Genomic DNA, 19,779 nt, shown 5'->3' with positions numbered 1-19,779 from the left:
ATTTTAATCTGTTCTCGTGAGACTTTCGTCAGAGAAAATTGTCTCAGCAATGAAGACAACTAAGGAGAACATTGAAAACATGTAACGTTTGTTGGTGTGCGTGTGTGTTTGTGTGTGTGTGTGTGTGTCCATGTCTGCATGCATGTATGTCTGTGTGTCTATGTGAGCGCATGTGTTGGGCATGTGAGCGCATGTGTTGGGCATGTGGTATGTGTGTATATCTGTATTTTTCTCATGCAGTACACAAAATTCATCAATGGTCAACATTTTGCCCAACATATCTTCTCAGTGTTAATCTTGCTGGGAATGATATTGGCAGTGCAGAGTCAGCATGAAAGTAAGTACATGTATATGTATAAAGTTATGTCAGTCGTCGAAGAACTGGGGGAGGGGGGGGGGGGGGGAGGGGGTCTCCTAGCCTAGACCATTCCTATTTTCATGTACTACAGTCTATGCACAGTTGAGTCACCGTGCATACATTGGTATGCTGTGCTTAGTAAAATTCTAGCCTGGTCGTTTTTTGGCGCTCCCTTCTTCGGTACCCGACAGTACTGTACCGTATTTTACGGAGTATAGGCCGCACTGGAGCATAAGTCGCAACCAGATTTTGAAAACCGATGTCAAGAAGCTCCTTCTTCAACAGGTATTCACCAGAACGGCCCCAGAGACTGTTCCGGAGGATCAGCGCACCACACGGGGGCAAGTGTCGAACTTGCTTCAAGTTCCCTTTCTTCGTGGGCCTGCGGGACGATCGACCATGATGTTTTGGGGAAGCATTCTCTGGAACGCTTTCCCCTCTGATTTTAGAGTGATACATGTCCCTGGTCCCTTCCGAAAAGCTCTTTCTGCCATTGACATACTTACTTTGTGAATATCCTCGTTAAACTTTCATTATCTGCCATAAATTCCAACCTTCTCATCTATCAATCATTTGTGCATGCATGTCTATAAAATCAACCACGTGTTCCTGACTCCATGAAATTGTCTTTTTATTCTTTGACTCCATGAAGTTATTGTCTTTCTATTTCTGACTCCATGAAATTGTCTTCATATAAATTTTTCCTTTTCTTCTTTTAGTCCTTTTCTTCTTTTGGTCCTTTCTGTCTTATAATTATTATTATCATTTCTTGTTTTCCCTTGCATATCATCCCTTCATCATTCTGTGAGAACCTGTCCTATGGGCAGGTGAGAAGGTATCTCTGCCTGTTCATTTGGTGAAGTAAAATAAAGAACAACAACAACAAGTCGTAAATCTCACAAACCACGAGCAGTATTTCTGTACATGCTGCAACAATGTACATTGTAAACTTCAAATTTGCCGTTATGTGAGCGAATCAACTGCAATTATTTGTGCGAGTCCAACAATTTCTCACCGCTCTCAAGTTTACATAGGCAGCGATACTTGTCACTGTGCACTGTTCTTCATGTTCTGGCTGCTCGCTGACAACAGGTTCTTCCACGTCTGGCGGAGTGTGACTGTCAGTCCGCTCCGAAAGTTCAACTGAAATAACAGCGACTTCATCACTCCCACTGTTTCCTGTTGGAGCGGCAGCAGGAGTTGCGCCGCCACAGGAACGCTTTACAAAATTCCAGGCTCTGCTGGCTAGAGCTCGGCCTTTTGGCATGTCATTGAGACATCGGAGAAAAGTCTTCGAGTCAACCAAAACACGATTCGAACGAGGATGATTGCCTGAACCCTCGGCATTCCAATTGTGTTTTGGTTGATTTGATCGATGACTTTTCTTCGATGTTTGTACGTAACGTTGAAGACGCGTCGAGCGCGTCCCAGCAGGGATCACATTGTACAACAGTACACAGTCAGATCACCGTATTTCTGTGGCTGTGCATGCTCACTGTACGTACTCTGTAGACTGTACTGTACTAGTCTGTAGTGTTAAATAATCCAAAACTGGTAAACCAGTATTAGACTGAACCGGGTGCGATACCCATATGGTTCAAATGGTCCGCAGGGATCGGGGCTTTGCCAACCGCGGAAGGTTGTAGTAAGGTCACTGTTTTCAAACACAGTATCCTCCACCTTGTTTCATGCTGTCAATCTAACAATTTAGTCTGTAGTGTGTACAATCAACACTAGCTCGAGCACCATAGATCTACCGTGCAACCGCTTTTGGACGATCGTTTCAGGCCGCGCGCGCCCCGAGCCTAGTCTAGGTAGCCCCGGCGCCATGCCTTTTATTTTTCGAAACCTAGGTCGAAACTTTTGAGAGGGGGGGGGGGGGCGCGCCCCCACCCCCTAAACCCGCCACTGAAGAAGAATTCATAAACGTTCTTTTTTTCTTCGTCGGTCATCAGTGAACTTACATCGAATAGTGTACATGGGAAAATAAACCAGAAAATATGCTCAAACTATGAGTTCAGTGAAGGTTACATAGTGACTGCAGTAAAAACAAGGGTAGAAGGGTGATTGTATTGTCACAATGGTGTGATATCCGTGAGGACTGATGAAAATAATACTGAGCGAGGGCATGAGCACCTAAGTCCATCAATCTACATCCTCTTGTATTCTTTTTCTTACAATGAGTGCCATTTTGTATGATGGTAGTCCAGGCCGTACATATAGTGCTTTTCTGTCTTTGTTCACCATTAATGAATACAAAAATTGAATTGCGAGAAAGGGCCGATGGCGAGCGGAGGCAACCATGGGCTTCGTCTGATTCCTAGCTCGTTGGAACTCTTCCAAAGTTGCTCTGACGCCATGCAGTCATGTGCAAAGTCACACAACAATGATAGTTATTTGGGGGCCCAGGAAAGCTGGAAACTCGTTGCTAGGCAACAGTAAGAGCGGTTGCCGAGTATCATGCAATACAGCCCGTACGTTAGCATTTGGTGCCACTTCACGGCAACGTGACAGTTAATACTTCCACATAGTTTCTATGAAAGTCATCATTGTTTTTTGCTCACATTGTGTGCGTTTGTTGTTGCAGACTGTAAAACTGGATATGTTGGGTTTAGAAGTGAACCGATTGGTCATATTAACTATCAAGGACCAAGAGATTTTTACATTTTGCCTGACACGTCATCGGCAAGTCTTCCTACTTTGACGTGTTTGATCATATGTGGCACAATTCGTTCAATTGGGCCCATTGACCCACCCCCGTCGACAGCTTTCTGGTACTTCAACAACGCACCTGTTCAAGAGAATCCATTGTTCAGGATTGAACGCTATTATAAAGACAATCGGCAGATATCAACAGAAAAGGATATAACATACACCAGAAAGCTCCACTGGCCAACAACTATCACTCAGTCAATGATAGGAACGTATGAATGCAGCTTTCGGCAGGGAGAAAAACTGTATCAGAGGAACACTCTAACTTTACACGTTGCCAGTGAGTAATGCATATGTTACTAGTCAGCTAAAGAGGATCATTTCTGTATGCAAAACTGGCAATACTACTGTTTTATTCCCGTAGGTATGCAGAAGACGTTACTTCAGTAACGTCTGGCGCTAGCCAGGGTCCACACAGCTTTAATTTGGTGTTTGTTTGTTTGTTTGTTTGTGTCACGCCTGGCGCTATCCCATATCTGTCCCGTACCGTACCGTCCCGTACCATCAAAGACAGCTGGCCACAAACAGCTGGCCACAATATTCAAATAGGGCTTTCAAATGCAAGATTATAACGTGAAGCAACTTGGAAGAATGAGTATGAATGCGAAGTGTTTCGGGAAATTCATGTAGGGCGATTGTGCAGGTTCGAATCCCAGGTTACCATATTTCCCCGTAAGTTAGTACGTACTAACTTTCGAACTTAGCAGCCACATGAGTACTAACTTTCGGGGGTGGTACTATCTTTCGGGGAGTACTTTTTTATCGGGGGTAAATGACACGCAGTGGGAAGCCTGCGCAGCTCTAGTGGCCGTGCATATGATGTATGTACTGTACGGTGTCTGTTCATGTAGGACGGGTACGAACTTACTATCTTTCGGGGGAACTGTCTTTCGGGGTGATAACCTCGGCAGTGGAAAGTGTATTTTTTATAGGGGTACTAAGTCATTGAGGAGAACTTACTTACGGGGAAATACGGTATGCCTTGAAAAAAAAGAAGGAGAATTGAGACATTTATAACATCCCTATGCTTTTTTGTCTAGGTCATCAAGGCGGTAGACGTAACGTCGTTGTCGTATTACCCTTGACCGTACCTGTTCCATACCGTACCATCCAAAACGGCTGGCCACAAACAGCTGGCCACAATATTCAACTGGGGCTTTCAAATGCGAGATCATAACTTGAAGGAACTTGGAAGAATAAGTATGCATGTGAAGTGTAGCGGGGGATGCACGCAGGGCGATAGTGCGAGTTCGAATCCCAGGTTATGTCTTGAAAAAAATAGGAGAAATCAAAAATTTATAACATCCCTATGCTCTTTTTACCTAGGTCATCAAGGCAAAAAAAGCATAGCGTAGGGCCCTGAGCTTCCAAGCTCTCTCATTACTGCTTCAGGAAAAATATGAGTACACTCAAACGCCTCTTATCCGGACGCCTCAGATACGGGCACGTCTCTCTACCGGGCACCTTCAGCTTGAGGTCCTATAGGCTATAGCACAAATGCTTCGAATTTGGGGGTTTTGAACTTTTTTTCCGTATGTGGAAGTGCTTATTTTTCATTGCCAACCTATGTAATTCACACACTTTTATCAATCAGTTCCTTTTGTATCCTGAACATGAGCAATACGTTCAAAATAAACTTCTTCACAAATGATACGATACATAGTAGCTGAGTTATCCTGAGATACGGGCAAATCTGAGATACGGGCAGTGCCCGGTCCCAAGGTGCCCGGATAAGAGACGTCCGAGTGTATTATATTTAAGAAGGTCCTTGGTTCGAGTTTTCGTGGTGAATCTTTAATCAAAGGCAGTGTTTTGGTTTAAAACGCCCCTATTTCTTTGTAATTAAGTTCAACAGCTATTCTCTGTCTCTGCTATTCTCTGTACTTCTTTTCGTTCAAGCACACCTTGTCAATTTCTTTTAGCTATTTCACATGTGACATTCCCGCTTCTACCACCCCACCTATCCCTACACCTGCCCATTGTTCTTGTTATACGAGGACAGTCTGTAGTGGTGAAGGTTCCTTGCTTCCTCCCTGTTTGCGTTTGTTATAGAAAAACCATACATTGCCTTCATCAGTGGATCCATGACTATCGTGTCAACATCATGGCAGGTTGGATCAATTGCCTTGGTGTGCAGAGCAAATGGCACGGGACCATTGAATATGACATGGACTAAGAATGGAAGAATACTACCAGCATATAATGATGCAAATGGTTGGACACGTAAGCTTGGTGATTACCTAAGTGTGGACGACTCAGGGATATATACTTGTACAGTATCAACACCCTTTGGAACTGCTTCAAAACAACTGACCATCCTAGTACAAGGTACACTTTCAGAATAATAATGTTTTTTCATGTACTCCAGTAGCTAGGCAAAAGACGTTACTTAAGTAACATCTGGCGCTAGCCAGGGTCCACACAGCTTTAATTCGGTATTTGTTTGTGGCTGACGACAGCATGCCTGGCACTATCTCGTATACGCCCCGTACCGTACCATCAAAGATAGCTGACCACCTTATTCAAGGGCTTTCAACTGCAAGATCATAACGAGCAGCAGCTTGGAATAACGTGTATGATGCGAAGTGTATCGGGGAAATGCATGCAGGGCGATAGTGTGGGTTTGAATCCCATCTTAGTCCAAGCCAAAGAATATACTTCATGACTACCCATTTTTTTCAGAGAAAAATGGGGAGGGGCGGATATTTATTTTATCATTGTAAAAGACAGCTGGCCACCATAATTAAACAGTGGTTTCAACTGCAAGATCATAACGGGAAGCAAATTGGAACCATGCGTATGTATGCGAAGTGTATCGGGGAAATGCATGCTGGGCGATAGTGCAGTTCGAATCCCATGTTAGGCCAAGCCAAGAAATACAATGTCATGTAATTCATGGTTATCCTGTGTTACGGAAAGAAATGGGGAGGGTGGGGGTATTTATATTTTTATCATTATATTGCAAAAACCTTTCCAGCAGTTCGAATAACATGCATGTTGACCTAGGCAAAGAATCATGGCGAGGTCCCTGAACTTACAAGCTCTCTTGCTTTTTTCTGTGGGGGAGGAAGCAACATGTTAATTTACCGCAGTCTCAGTGGTACCTTGTGACCAATTTTGATGATAACATTAGTTTCCCTTGGGTGAAATTGGCCAGCATTCTTGGGGTTTTAGAAGACCTTCAGCCACAGGGAGCTCCCTAGCGACAGTTTCTAGCCGTCATTTGCAACGAGAGGGCTTCAAAAGCCAAGGAGCCCTCGCTATGCTTTTTTTTACCTAGGTTGTCATGTATGTTGTTCGAACTAATAGAAATGTCATGAAGTTGATTGCTCCAACAAGGAGCACGCTTCTTGCCGAGCTTGACACTTGACTGACTCACGACTTCCTTACAGACCACACGAGGAGCACGTCGCACCTTCCGCTCGGCAAAGCTGAAAGAAAGCACCGCTCCCTGCTCAATACGCAGTGTTTCAGGGAATGCACCCCTCATCAGTTGAGCTTGAGTAGGCTGAGGAAGATTGTGCCTGAAAAGCACCACTTATATACTGCTCTCCAGGCGAAACCATCACCAGACATACGAATTTACTTACTTACAGTCCATTTCAAAAAGATTTACAATCAGGTTTTGGTCTTAAAAAGTATGAAGATATTGGAAATTTGGACAACAAAGTACATAGAATGGCTTGTTAGGACACGGCAAATTGTTCTGTGAAGGTTTCAGAACAATTGGACTAGCCGTTAAGGAGTAAGAATTTCGGCCAGGTTTCCGGCCTTTTCCCATGGTTTACAATTTGCCCTGGAAGCCAGTATCGATTTTTTTTATCCAAACGCACGATTTATCCTTTCCTTTTTTGCCTTGTGGTTATGAATGCTGTCTGCTGACCATGAAGTTGTGAGTTCATATCCCAAACTATCTTCAAGTCGTGAAAAAAAGAAGGACAAAATGTTATGAGTTATAAGATCTGGTTACGTTGGTGGACAGTTAGTCATAACTCGTAACATTTTGTCCTTCTTCTTTTCACTATTATTTAATTGGCTCACCATCCGAGTTATATCTTCAAGTCAAACTATTTTTCATTTTGGTGATCACGCTGGTAGATGTACAAAAATACAAGCCAAGAAAGTTGGCTGCGACTTGTATTGTTGTTGGAGCTTGCGTTTCCTGCCGAACTAATAATTACTTACTGACACTTGACTGGTTCACGCCATGTGAACACACCAACACTGAAACCGTGTGAGCGAACACGGAAGTCATTGCGCTGTAGCTACGTGTTGTTGAATACAATGGCACATCGATCGATCGATTTGTTTTTTGAGAATTATTTTACAAGTAGTATTTCAAGATCGCCAATTTATTTGAATTTAGGAGTCATCGCCGTCTTCTATCAGCTTTCACAGCCGTCTGCTCTTCTCAAAATGTCGTCGAAGTCACACGGATAGCTTTGCCAAGTCATGGCCTTGGAAATGAGTCTGTGTCGATGTCGTTTTCGTCACATCGTGAGAGTAAATAATTCCATCGCAGCTCAAAGAAATTTTGGGCACGAAACGAATTGGGACCCATCCCGCTTGTCAACATTTACCACACATTCGACATGTCCTCTCTATCGATACAAGGAAGAACTCGTTATTGTAAACCAGACGTACATTAACCGACTTGAGTTAGTTGTCAGTTTTCATGCTTTCACGCGGATTATTTCTTCGAGTTCACAGTGAGTTTTTCCAGCCAGCTCTCGAGCGCGCATACGGTAAGACGGCAAATTCCCCGGGCGATCGCCAGGATTGCTAGTTGCAACAGATGTAACGGAGAAGCATTCTGGACAGTATTTTGTCATAGTTTGCCATCTAGCACCAAAGAGAGCCATGTAAGCATCAGGTAAGAAACATCTCTAGACCAACACTTCACACAATTGGTGGTGTTTACGACATCATTAGTGAGGACCTGCTAGTCCCGGCCAGAATATCAATGAGCTGCAAAAGGCAAATCCAGCAATGCATGATACACATGCAGTCACATGCAGTGGTGGTACACAGTCAGTAAATTATATGTAGTATAAAGAGAAAAAGGGAGATTAAATTTCAGAGATCAAATCTGATTCATGGCCAGCAATCGAGGACATCTGAGAGTTGTAATTTTTGTACTCCTCCGAGGTGTGATTTTTGGCGTGCTGGGCCAAGCACAAGGAAGCCATCTGCAAAAAAACTGCAGAAAATGGTTGTTGTTTGATCCTTTGGTGTAATCTTTGTTTCTAGTCGAAGCTAGTTGCTGTTTGGAGCAGAAACGCTGAAATTGACTATTTTCTGCATGTACTCATACATGTACTCATGTACTCAGGCATGCAGTCTCACTCGTATTTTAGCTCTTTTTCTGGAATGGATGCTGCTCTGCGCCCCTTGGTGAACATTTCCTGCGCTCGTGGAGCAGCTGAAAAGGACCACTGGTATGTCTGGTTCCTGGTTTGAAAGTGGAGAGTCGACTTTTGTGTCTTGAAAAAGGAGTAGAGAGCGATAAAGGTACGTCTGTGGCTGATTTTTGAGTGCTCCTCGTACATTTTTGATCGTGATAGAAATTCTCAGGCCAAAGTCAGACCAAAGTCAGCGCGATGATGGTCGTACAGTTTTCTTGTGGGTTTTTTAGTTGTTTCATCTCGTATCTATGTCAGTATCGTGATGGTGAAGTGGAGAGGGTGATTTTCTTCCTCTAGGCTTCGTTCGGCCGACTTTGCTTCGTCCTCGTTGAAAAGTGATCCTGAAAAAAATATCGATTCGCAAAATTATGTTGATTTTCAATGTACGTGATGACATGCGATTGCTGGCTATGAATTGAGAGAGAAAATCTAAGTTCACAGTGGTGGTGGTGCTGGGCAAACTTCATCCTGCCACTGATCAGCTACATAGAGGCGGATTTCGTAACGGCGCTGGATGTGGTATACCGAAGTCCTGAGCGAACACTGACATAAATTCCACACATCGTTTTACATCGGCGAAATGGAGGGCATTGTGAGAACAGTGATGAGTATTGCCATGTGTCCTGGGCTCTATACCATGCTCCTAAAAGTGCTTGCGAAAGTTGTCCATGCGCTTTGTGCCGATGTTGAATACATGTGGCAATACGCCCAGTGAGAAGGCAGATTTTGCCTGTGCTTCTGGTGAAGTAAAATAAAGCTAAACAAACAAACAAACATGACGGAACGCGGTGACGCACACCGGCAGACTTTGAAACGAGTACACAAATTTTCGTCTTTTCCTCTTCCCAGGCTGGTCAGTGTGGGCAGTGTGCTGCGCAGAGGACGACAAAAGCCCAAGAATGAAAAAATATCGCTCGCCGGTGTCTCAAGCTCTTGCATCGAAAGAATGGACGCTTGAATGTCAGCAGCACTAAATTTCTCCAAACAATTCTGTTTGCAACCATCTTTTACAGCAGCTGCAGCAGCGGCTTGAGGCTGAGCATCTCCTTGCTGTGCCTCTTCAACAACAGCTTCTTCAGCATCCAGGTTCAGGTCCAGAAAATCAGCAGCTTAACCTGTCAAGTTGTCAGCTCTGTCCAGGAAGAGCTCAAAATTCTCGCCATCATCCTCTCCCTCATCAGCATCGCAAAACTCTTCGTTGCCACCTGGCGAACCGTGATCATAGCCGCTGCTGCCGACATCAGCAGCAGCGCCAGTAAATTCTTCACCGTCACCAGCAAGTACAGCAGCTAGTGTCTCATCCACCGTGAACCAACGACGACTGGCCATGTTGAAGACAAGGCTTGCAGCGCATCGAAGGAGAATCAAACTCAAACTAACTTCAAGGTGCGATGAACAAGCGCTGATCGAGAGCATGCACCCGTCCGTGAAAATCAATGTTGCACGACGATGCGTGGGCCGATTTTTGATTTGTGAAAAGTACATGACAGCTGATTGTGATGGCTATCGCGGAAGCTAAACGAAATCACACGGAATCGCCAGCTTACTAGTGTAAGCCCGCTTGAAATCTGCGGAAGTTGATCGAAGTCGTGAAAATTTGAAGTGCAACTTCAAACGCGTTTTTCTCAGTTCAGTGTGCAGTGACCTAAGCACCCTTTTTGCGTGCGCTGGATCAATTATTGTTGAAAGCACTAGGTGATCTGCACTCTACAATGTGACCTGTGCGATTTTATCGTTAAATGATTGCCTGTTCCGAGCCACCAATCGCAGTGTCTCCAGGTCCTTCAGACTCCGGAGACGCATGGACGTTGCCTTGGCTAATTCGTTGTCTATCACCACTGGCAGGGTGATGCGCGGGCGTCCGAGCCAGCCCCGATTCTGTCACTGGAAATACGCTGTCATGCTCACCTGTGCTGGAGTTGCTTCAGGGAGGCGTAGAATATGACCAAACAGTTTCCACCGTGCGCTTCGGCTTAGTACGGGTATTGGCTCGGCATTGCAGCGGGTATATAGGTCTGTGTTGGAGATAGTTTCCGGGTAAGATATCCCTAAAAGACGGCGGGGCTGCTTTCTGTGGAACGTATCCATTGCTGTAGCATCCCGGGATGAAAGCATCCACACGCCACAGTTGTAGGTCAAAATAGATAGCACAAATGCATCAAACAACCTCAGGTGGGTTGCTTCAGAGATAACTTGTCTCCGCATCCACAGGTTGACAAGTGTGTTGAAGGCAGCTGCGGCTTGCTGGCGCCAGCGTTTGAGGTCTTCTGGTACTCTGTACAGTGAACCAAGCAACCGGGTGGACCTCCATCGTTCCTCACCTCTTCTTGCAACATCCTCTTCTTGGTATAGATGGGTCCACTCGGTGTTGGTAGGGTTGATGTTGAGGTTCCCCTCTTTGACCACTACCTCTGCCTCTGTTAGTGCGCATGCTAAATGTTGACGGTCCGTGGAGTACAGGTTAACGTCGTCCATGTATGCCGTTTCGCAAGGTATGGACATATTGACAGTCGTGCAGGCTGTCCCTCCAATATTCAGTATGGCAGGTCTTGGCAGGTCTTGGCAATATCCTGGGACGCAGGCAGCGCATTGTCGCTTCGAGATGACAAGTGAATAGCACCGGCGACAAACTATCTCCTTGCGGGATGCCTATTGATGTTGGAAATTCTGCCGAGAGCGCATTCTTTATCTTCACTCTTAGACTTGTGTTGTGCAACAACATCTCCACCATTCGTACCTCATCTGTGTTAACTATTATTTTGTTTCATTACCTCCACCAATCTTCCCCGCTGCACTGTGTCAAACGCCTTGCTCATATCCATTCCGAGGACCGTACATTGCCACTTGAATCGTTCAGCCTTGGCTGCCAGCCACCGGCCACACCAGACAATATCCACGGTACTCCGACCCGGACGGGAAGCGCTCTGGGTTGGAGATAGGAAGGAGTCCATCTTTGGCATAATCCTGCGAAGTGTGATTGTTGACAGGCATTTGCGTATAGAGTTCAAGAGTATTGTTGGCCTGATACTGGTTAGCGGCCCTCTGGATTTCCCTGGTTGCGGGAACGGGATTAGTGTTTCACATCCACGATCCATTCCACTGCCATCCGCAAAACATTGGTTTAGAATGGCAGCGATCTCATGTGCGACCCTCTCACCAGCATGCTTGAACAGTTCCTCGGGGATGCCATCTGGCCCAGCTGCCCTCTGCGATTTGAGTAATCTAATTTCTAGGGCAACCTCCGCAGCACTGATCCTATCTTCAAGATACTTCGAGCCCAGCGGTCTCAGAATATCATCTACCGCAGATGGATCCCGAAACTGCTGCCTGAAGTGGTTAGCTACCTTCTCTGCCGCTTCTTTATCGTTGGCGATTATCCATCCAAGGGCATCATGAACAACCAATGGCACGGGAGACTGCCGCCGCAGCAAAGTGGCTGCTTGAAAGACCCTTGCATTGTTTTTCAGCTTCTCTACTTCTTGAGCGAAGGAGTCCAGGCGGGCTTCAGAGTTGTTCCGGGCGATATCTCGTATCTGGTGTAATATCTGATTCCGATCGCGTTTCAGTGATTTCCTCCCGTCTGGGCATTTTGTCGAGTCGATTTTTTATCCGCAGTTCTTTTTGTTGGGCTGATAGAAGGGCTATGCCAGGATCATGGGCTTTTCGGCTACATTCGGCTCTCTTTTTATATCCAACTGTTTTTCCTGCAGCCGGCTCCAGTGCGTCCCTCACACCTCTGAAACGTGCCACAGCTGAACCAGTTCCCTGCTGTGTTTGCTGCGTTGCCAGTGCTTTGTCTACCTCCTCCTGCAATTGACTACAGACCTGGGGGTTCTGAGTAAACATCGAGGTGTTGAAGCTACGCTGAATTGTCTGGTTTCCATTCCGCCAGATTGTAAATAACGCACGAAGCTGCAGCGTGGCAATGACTATTCTGTGGTCCGTTAGTGACTCACAGCAAAAATAGCTACGTGCATTACACAGCAGTGGCTTGTGTTGCGTACGGCAAAGAACAAAATCGATCTGGTTGTAGACAGGTTGTGGGCCAACTTCTCCACTCCCGGGGCACCGCCAACCCGTCCATGTAGTGCGGTGGCTCTGGCGGCGTTGAAAAGCTGTATTGGCCAAGAAGGCATCATTTTCAATTGACCATTCTAACAGGTGTTATCATTTCTGGTGCCTCTGCTGAAGGAGCCTAGCCATTTACTTTCATCAGCTCCCGTACGAATTCCAACTTTGCTGTTGAAGTCTCCAGCGATGAAGCATAGAACTCCGCTTCTCGTTGTATCTTTCCATACAGTCGACAAGGCGCTGTAAAACTCCTCTCTCAGCGATGGGTTCTCTTCACAGGAAACAGCGGTAGGGCCGTATGCACTTATGACACGTACCGTGTTGTGAGTTGGTTTACATTTTCTATTATTTTTGTAGCTAGTGAAAACAAATTCCGCAACACCAATTCTCTCACCTAAGCTCCAGTATCTTGACAGGAACGGGTCCAGACGAGGAGCGACGACAATGCCTACTCCTCGCTGATATCCATGGTCCTGAGCGAACGTTCTGAGCCGGTACCCCAGCGGTAACACGGAACAGTTTGCTTCACAAATGTTTGTTTCTTGGACTGCACAAACATCAACTCGATGCCGCTTCAGGTCTCATTCGAGCGAAAAGGCTGGGATGCAGCGTTCCTCCTTTATTCCCAGTCGAACATGGTTGAACAAGCGGTCACGTGCTCCTGGGTGCCCAAATCACCTGGTCACCACGCCAGCAGGTGACAACTTTCACACCAAGGTTCAACTCGAGTTCAACTCGAGTGACAGGACTGCACCCAAAAAAGGTCAAACAGGCTAGTTAGTTGTACCCTGCAGGCACGGTGACCAGGTGACTGGTGTACGAAGGAGCAGGTGACCGCTTGTTCAACCATGTTCGATTTGGAATAATATAGGAGGAACGCTGCATCGCAGCCTTATCGGACCAAAACCAGTGGACTGAGCGTCCAAAAGACTACAACATATGGGCCAATCGTGGTCATCTGTGCTTTTATAAGAACGAAATGGGGCTTTTAGTGACATTTTGCATACAAATCCCCATCTAGTAGGGCGCAGTCACCCAGTTTCGGTGGAAGTGCGCGAGTTCGATCGGGATTAAAGGAGGAAGGGAGCGTCTCAGCTTCCTCGGACCACGACCATTCGACTCAGCACCCCGAAGACTACAACTGGGGAAAGTTCGATTTTAGCCTTCAGTTCCCCTTTAATCCAGGGCATGCGCCAAGAGTGAATAGCAACTCAATAGACCTGGTTGCCAGTTGCCAGTTGACAAACCCCTTTTATTTACTACTGCTTGAAGTGAATAAAAGGAAATGTTAGTACACTCATACCTCGTTCATCTGGTTGATCAGTACCTTGGAAATGCCTGTGTTGATCCCTACATGGGAGCTCGCGGTTTTCCTGCCGACTTGAATTCTCACTTGACTGACTTACAACTGCCATCAGTCCAGAGCACACGAGAAGTCCATGGAACCGTCCACTCGGCAAACCTGCAAGAAAGCACCACTCCCTGCTCTATACACAGTGTTTCAAGGAATTCACCCCTCATTAATTGAGCTTGAGTAGGCTGAGGAAGATTGTGCCTGAAGAGCACCACTTATATAGTGCTTTCCAGGCACAAACATCGGGATACAAACTTGCAGAGACACTCCATTTCCAGAGCGACAAACACCACGTGAACACCATATAGCCGCGTGAGTCAGTGTCGCTCATGGAGGTGATGAACAAGCGCTGAGGACCGTTGGCCATTCACAACGTTGTTGCCTCCAAACCATCTAATTTGCAAGCCCGCGCTGGGGACAATAATGTGAAGAAGAGGTTGGTGTGACTTTGGTGATAGTAGGGGAAGAGTGTGTTGCTCCATATATGGGAGCTCGCGGTTTTCCTGCTGACTTGAATTCTTCCCCTACTATCGCCGAAGTCGCACCAACCTCTTCTTCACATTGGAAATACCTGTAACTCCAAAACACATGACCTGCCTTCTATGGGCATTGAGCGCTCCTCTGCCAATGAAACACTCTTCTTGATTATTTCTTTCATTGACAGATATTCCCAGGTTTCTTATTTCCCCTAGACCGGCACGGATCGTCCAGAATTCACTAAGAGCAACTTCGGTCACTCTTAATCTTCAATCACCGTCACACAAAGGAAATCTACCCGTCAAAAGTTACAAAGTCATTTGTAAACCAGATGCAGAGTACAGATCTTATGTGAAGGACACTGTTCAAAGTGTTCCACTCAATACTGTCACATTTTTTGGACTCCAACCAGCCACCAAATATACCTGCTGGTATCATGCAGAAAATGCAGCTGGTCCAAGTGGTCCAAGTCCCAGACTAAGACTGGAGACTCCCGAATCACGTAAGTTCGTACTACATTTTATAACGTGCGTCAATCATTCAGTATTTAAATCATGATCATTTCTTCAGAGATAGAAGAATCATAGTTCTCCTGCTGTTCCTATCCAGTCCAACTTTTGACTATGTGTGAGTGTAAGTGTCAACGTAATGCTGGTGGGATCTGTCCTGTCTTTGTTTTAAAGGGGAAGTTAAGGCAAAAATCAAAATTTCACCAGTTGTAGTCTTCGGGGTGCTGAGTCGAATGGTCTTGGTCCGAGGAAGCTGAGACGCTCCCTTCCTACTTGAATCCCAATCGAACTCGCGTACTTCCACCGAAACTGGGTGACTGCGCCCTACTAGATGGGGATTTGTATGCAAAATGTAACTAAAAGCGCCATTTCGTTCTTATAAAAGCACGGATGACCGCGATTGGCCCATATGTTGTAGTCTTTTGGACGCTGAGTCGACTGGTTTTGGTCCGAAAGGGCTGCGATGCGGCGTTCCTCCTTTATTCCCAATCGAACATGGTTGAACAAGCGGTCACGTGCTCCTGCGTACACCAGTCACCTGGTCACCGTGCCTGCAGGGTACAACTAACTAGCCTGTTTGACCTTTTTTGGGTGCAGTCCTGTCACTCGAGTTGAACTCGAGTTGAACCTTGGTGTGAAAGTTGTCACCTGCTGGCGTGGTGACCAGGTGATTTGGGCACCCAGGACCACGTGACCACTTGTTCAACCATGTTCGATAGGGAATAAAGGAGGAACGCTGCATCGCAGCCTTTTCAGACCAAAACCAGTCGACTCAGCGTCCAAAAGACTACAACATATGGGTCAATCGCGGTCATCCGTGCTTTTATAAGAACGAAATGGCGCTTTTAGTGACATTTTGCATACAAATCCCCATCTAGTAGGGCGCAGTCACCCAGTTTCGGTGGAAGTGCGCGAGTTCGATTGGGATTCAAGGAGGAAGGGAGCATCTCAGCTTCCTCGGACCACGACCATTCGACTCAGCACCCCGACGACTACAACTGGTGAAATTTTAATTTTTGCCTTAACTTCCCCTTTAAGTCAACCACACAACCCTTTTAAGAGGATCCCGACCCTTTTAAAGGATCCCCAAACTATATTCCTGCCACTTTAACATTCATTATTCTGAACGCTCAATCACATATTGGGCTCTTTGCCATTCAATACCGAGTCGCCAAATTGCTGGGAATAACTCATCCTTAGGGTGAAACAGTACAACAAAAGTACAACGATGAAGAAAAGCATACGGTGTACCAATATTAATTTAGTGATCTAGTATTGAGTGAGATTTTCTGAGCAATCCCTTCAGATCTTGTTGACCACTTTTAATGTACTTCAAAGTAGGACATGCCCTTAACCAGCTTTTGGTTTTGGAAGTTTGCATGATAGTGAATTATCAGGCAATCAACACAGTCGTTCCCATTTTCATGATGGATGGGAATGAAGCAGGAGAGTGCAGAGACAGCCAATGGTACTGGCGAGACAACATGGTCATCCCTGTGCTGCAGACCCAGTATACCTGACAGACTGCCATGGCTTTGTTGCCAAAACTATGCGCTGGAAAAAGTGGACAGTGTCAGAGAGAGACCTACTGTGTTTCTGTGTTTCCTGAATTTTTATCCCTAACTTGCAGGGTCTGCGGCGCCCCAAGGCCTCACTGCTGTCTCAACATCACCAGGTCATGCAACGATAGGGTTCAAGGTTAGGGAATTCCCCCTTGCGCTCACACCTCATCCACAGTGCATCACTTTAGAATGTTGTACTCCTACATAGTGTGTATAATCACCAGGTCAAAGTCCATACTAACATAAACAGATTGAAAGCAAGATCTAGGCAGTTCACAGTACACTGAGGCATTCGGTGAAGAATGTATCAGGCAAATTGTGTGCAACACCTTGGATAGTGACAGTGGGTTCTATCTGCAAGTCATACTTCCTCCGTATACAAAAACTTCGTGGCTTTTTTTCAACGGTGTTTTTGAGCAAGAACCTGCTCAACGAACCGCGCCAAAGGCTGTCATCGACACCCACATTCATTGTTGAGGTAGGTTTGGTTGATCCCGAACAGATTCTCCACGGAAGCCATGCGTGTGAGGACGTTGCCGACAGGAACTCACGAGTCAAAACTACCTGCCATGAAACTGGCCAGGCTCGTACTTGCGGTGCGCGGCCCCATATGCAACGTGAGAACATAAATCGGTTCCTCTCGCACGGCAAGATGAAAAATTTCAGTCGTCGTGCAACCACCGCTGACTCCGGATCGGATTATCGACGACCTGGCTTTCTTCGCCTCTCTCCAGTCAAACGTCGTCTAGGGACCTCCTCGAAGCCGTTGTAGAATGCTGGGAGGATTATCCTGCCGAGAAAATGCGAAGCGTGTGGATGTGCTTGAGCGACTCGTTTCACGACATAATGAAGGTCGCGGGTTAGAACGACTGAATGCAGTTGACACCGATTCGTACACAGCTCTGGAGATGAAGAGGACGTAGCCAAAGTCCCTCGTCGGATCATCACTGCAGCTGAAAAGAATCTAAACGAAATGCGAGCGGAAGCAGCGACTGTTGGCGATGCAGCGTCAGCGTCGTCAGGTGACAGCGACGAAGATTCTAAATAAGCTCAATCTCTTTCGTCTGAGTTGCGTTTTTCTTTGTATATAGCTTGTAAACAGTTTAGACAATGCCACAGATGTTATTCCAAATCAAACGGAAAATTCCAGAGCTGTGCGAGGCCTTCAAAAAAAGTCACGAAGTTTTTGTATACGGAGGAAGTAGATTGCTGATATAGAAGTAAAGCAAGAGCTTAATTTCTGGTTCTGGTAGTAATCTTCATGCTAGTAACATCACTCCTGAAATACGAGATTGCCTGGTGAGTTCTGGAGGGATGAAACGCAATCCGAGCCTAGTCGTTGCTGTTCCATCGCCTATGCTCCAGGCGCTAATTGATATACAGGTGTCATGCCGGACATATATAAATACCAATCTTGTGGCAATAATACTCATAAAAAGGACACACTTCAGGCTCATTACAAACATCTTGAAAGTTTTTGTCTTCACAAGTATACTTTCAAGCCTTCTCATCAGGTGAAATACAGGCAAGGGAAAAGGAACAGGAACAGTGGATTAAATACAGTAAGAAGGTGGTAAAACAGCGCAAAAAGAAAGAAAGAAAGAAAGAAAGAAGATAGCTAAAGTAAACAGCGAAAATTGCAATAATGACACAAAGGTGCAAATGCGAGAAAACTCAATAAGCGCGACATGTAGTGCGACAACAAGAGACAACCACTGGACATACATGTAACTAACGAGGTTTTGACGACCTACCTAACAGCCTAAGTGTGAATTTGATTTGTTTCTGCTTGCAAAGGTTGGGTTTCCTTGTGTGGATGTATACAGCTTCCAAAACATTCAGCAATCTAGCACTGCGTACACGTGACACAATCGAAAAACAATCATCCGAATACACAGCACGACAATCAGGATGCTCAAACAAATGACTAGCAATGGACGACTCATACTTATCAGAACTAACATCAGAACAATCAGCATGTGCGGTGGACACATCCGATTTCACATGGCTAGTCGAGTGGACCCTAGCCGTTGCCTCTGTCTGTGCTTTAGTCGCTGCCATCGCCGCCGTTGCCGATCTTGTTATTCTTCTGGTTGATGCGGTTCCTGTCACTGCCACGCACGTAGGTGTCTTGTCCGGTTGTTTTTCTGGTGGTCTAGTTAATTGTGAGGTGACGTTCCTTGGTGTTGATGCCGCTGCGTTGGACCATCTTGTACCAGGATGATTCTTTGCTGGACGTCCCCTCCGTGGTCGAGTGGATCGTGCGTGTTGTGGAATAAGGTGTAGCGGTGCGTGTTGTCGGATGCGTGCGTCCAGATGTTGAAGAGTCCTACCTACATATCGGCTCTCACATTGCCGACACTCGAAGTGATAAATCAACTTGGATAATTGGCCTGTAGGTAGGACGTCCTTCCTCACCGTGAACGCACGCACCGTGGAGTAGATGAAGCGAATATGAACATTATGGTAATTGGACTCCACGGCAGACTTAACCCGACGCTGAACCATACGTGATACTGACTCGCCCTTCCACGGTAAACATAGGTATACTGGATTAGTGGAAACTTCAGCATTCTTCTTTGGACTGGTCTCAGTTACATACTTCACAATAACAGACTCGGGGTATCCATTGAGACGAAAAAGCGCACGTAACTTCTCCAACTCCTGCTCCAACCTTGAAGACGAACAAAGGCGACGTGCACGATCCACGAAATTACGCAACAAATTGATCTTATACAGTGTCGCGCAAAACGAATCCCAAACAATGTACAAGCCAGTGAACGTAGGCTTGCGATAGACCGACGTGACAACACCACCATCAATTGACTTCTCAACGAGCACATCAAGAAAAGGTAGACGATCTGACTCCTCAAATTCACACGTGAAATCCAACATACCATCAACAACCTTCCTCAGCAGATCACGAAATTGGAGGCACTGAGCCTCAGACTGAAAATACGAGAAAGAATCATCGACAAATCTCACATACAATGGGGGCATCAAACTAACCGGAATCTGACATTCGTAATAACCAACAAATATATTTGCCAAAACAGGACCAAGGGGCGAACCCATAGCAACACCATCAATCTGTCGATACATGACACCATCAAAGGAAAACTCCACACCTGACGTTACCAAGCGGATCATTTCGCGGAACGAATCTTCACGTAACTCGCCAGGCGGACATAGTGAGCGATGATATAGCGTTTCGCAGCAAATATCAATGACTTTATCCAAAGGGACATTTGTGAACAGACTAACAACATCGTAAGAGCACATAACATAGGTATTGGGGAAGGAGTGGTCGCGCAGAATATCGACAAATTGA

The 19,779-nt window shown here is 45.9% G+C and overlaps 1 protein-coding gene and 1 long non-coding RNA gene across 2 annotated transcripts; one reads left to right on the top strand and one right to left on the bottom strand.

Moving 5' to 3' along the window:
* The first annotated feature begins 5,133 nt into the window (after window positions 1-5,133).
* LOC135816743 (uncharacterized) lies at window positions 5,134-16,558 on the top strand. Its single transcript, XR_010553483.1, has 3 exons — window positions 5,134-5,398; window positions 14,565-14,879; window positions 16,517-16,558. It is a non-coding gene; the product is annotated as an uncharacterized LOC135816743 (long non-coding RNA).
* Window positions 16,559-17,780: 1,222 nt separating this feature from the next.
* Window positions 17,781-19,598, bottom strand: LOC135817033 (uncharacterized). Its single transcript, XM_065330135.1, has 2 exons — window positions 18,867-19,598; window positions 17,781-17,816 (listed from the first exon to the last, which is right to left on the bottom strand). The coding sequence occupies exons 1-2, from the start codon at window positions 19,596-19,598 to the stop codon at window positions 17,781-17,783; spliced, it is 768 nt and encodes a 255-aa protein (XP_065186207.1).
* Between the last annotated feature and the right edge of the window lie 181 nt (window positions 19,599-19,779).

The sequence above is a fragment of the Sycon ciliatum genome, chromosome 5 (assembly GCF_964019385.1).
Source record: "Sycon ciliatum chromosome 5, ocSycCili1.1, whole genome shotgun sequence".
Lineage (NCBI taxonomy): Eukaryota > Metazoa > Porifera > Calcarea > Leucosolenida > Sycettidae > Sycon > Sycon ciliatum.
This window is presented reverse-complemented; position numbering and strand designations above follow the sequence as displayed.

Excerpts from the sequence above, each read along its gene's own strand:
- LOC135817033 (XM_065330135.1), bottom strand. The coding sequence starts at position 19,598 with ATGATCCGCTTGGTAACGTCAGGTGTGGAGTTTTCCTTTGATGGTGTC. Across the intron at positions 17,817-18,866 it reads CCACGGTGCGTGCGTTCACG|CGCCTGGAGCATAGGCGATG; the intron begins GTGAGGAAGGAC and ends TATATCAATTAG.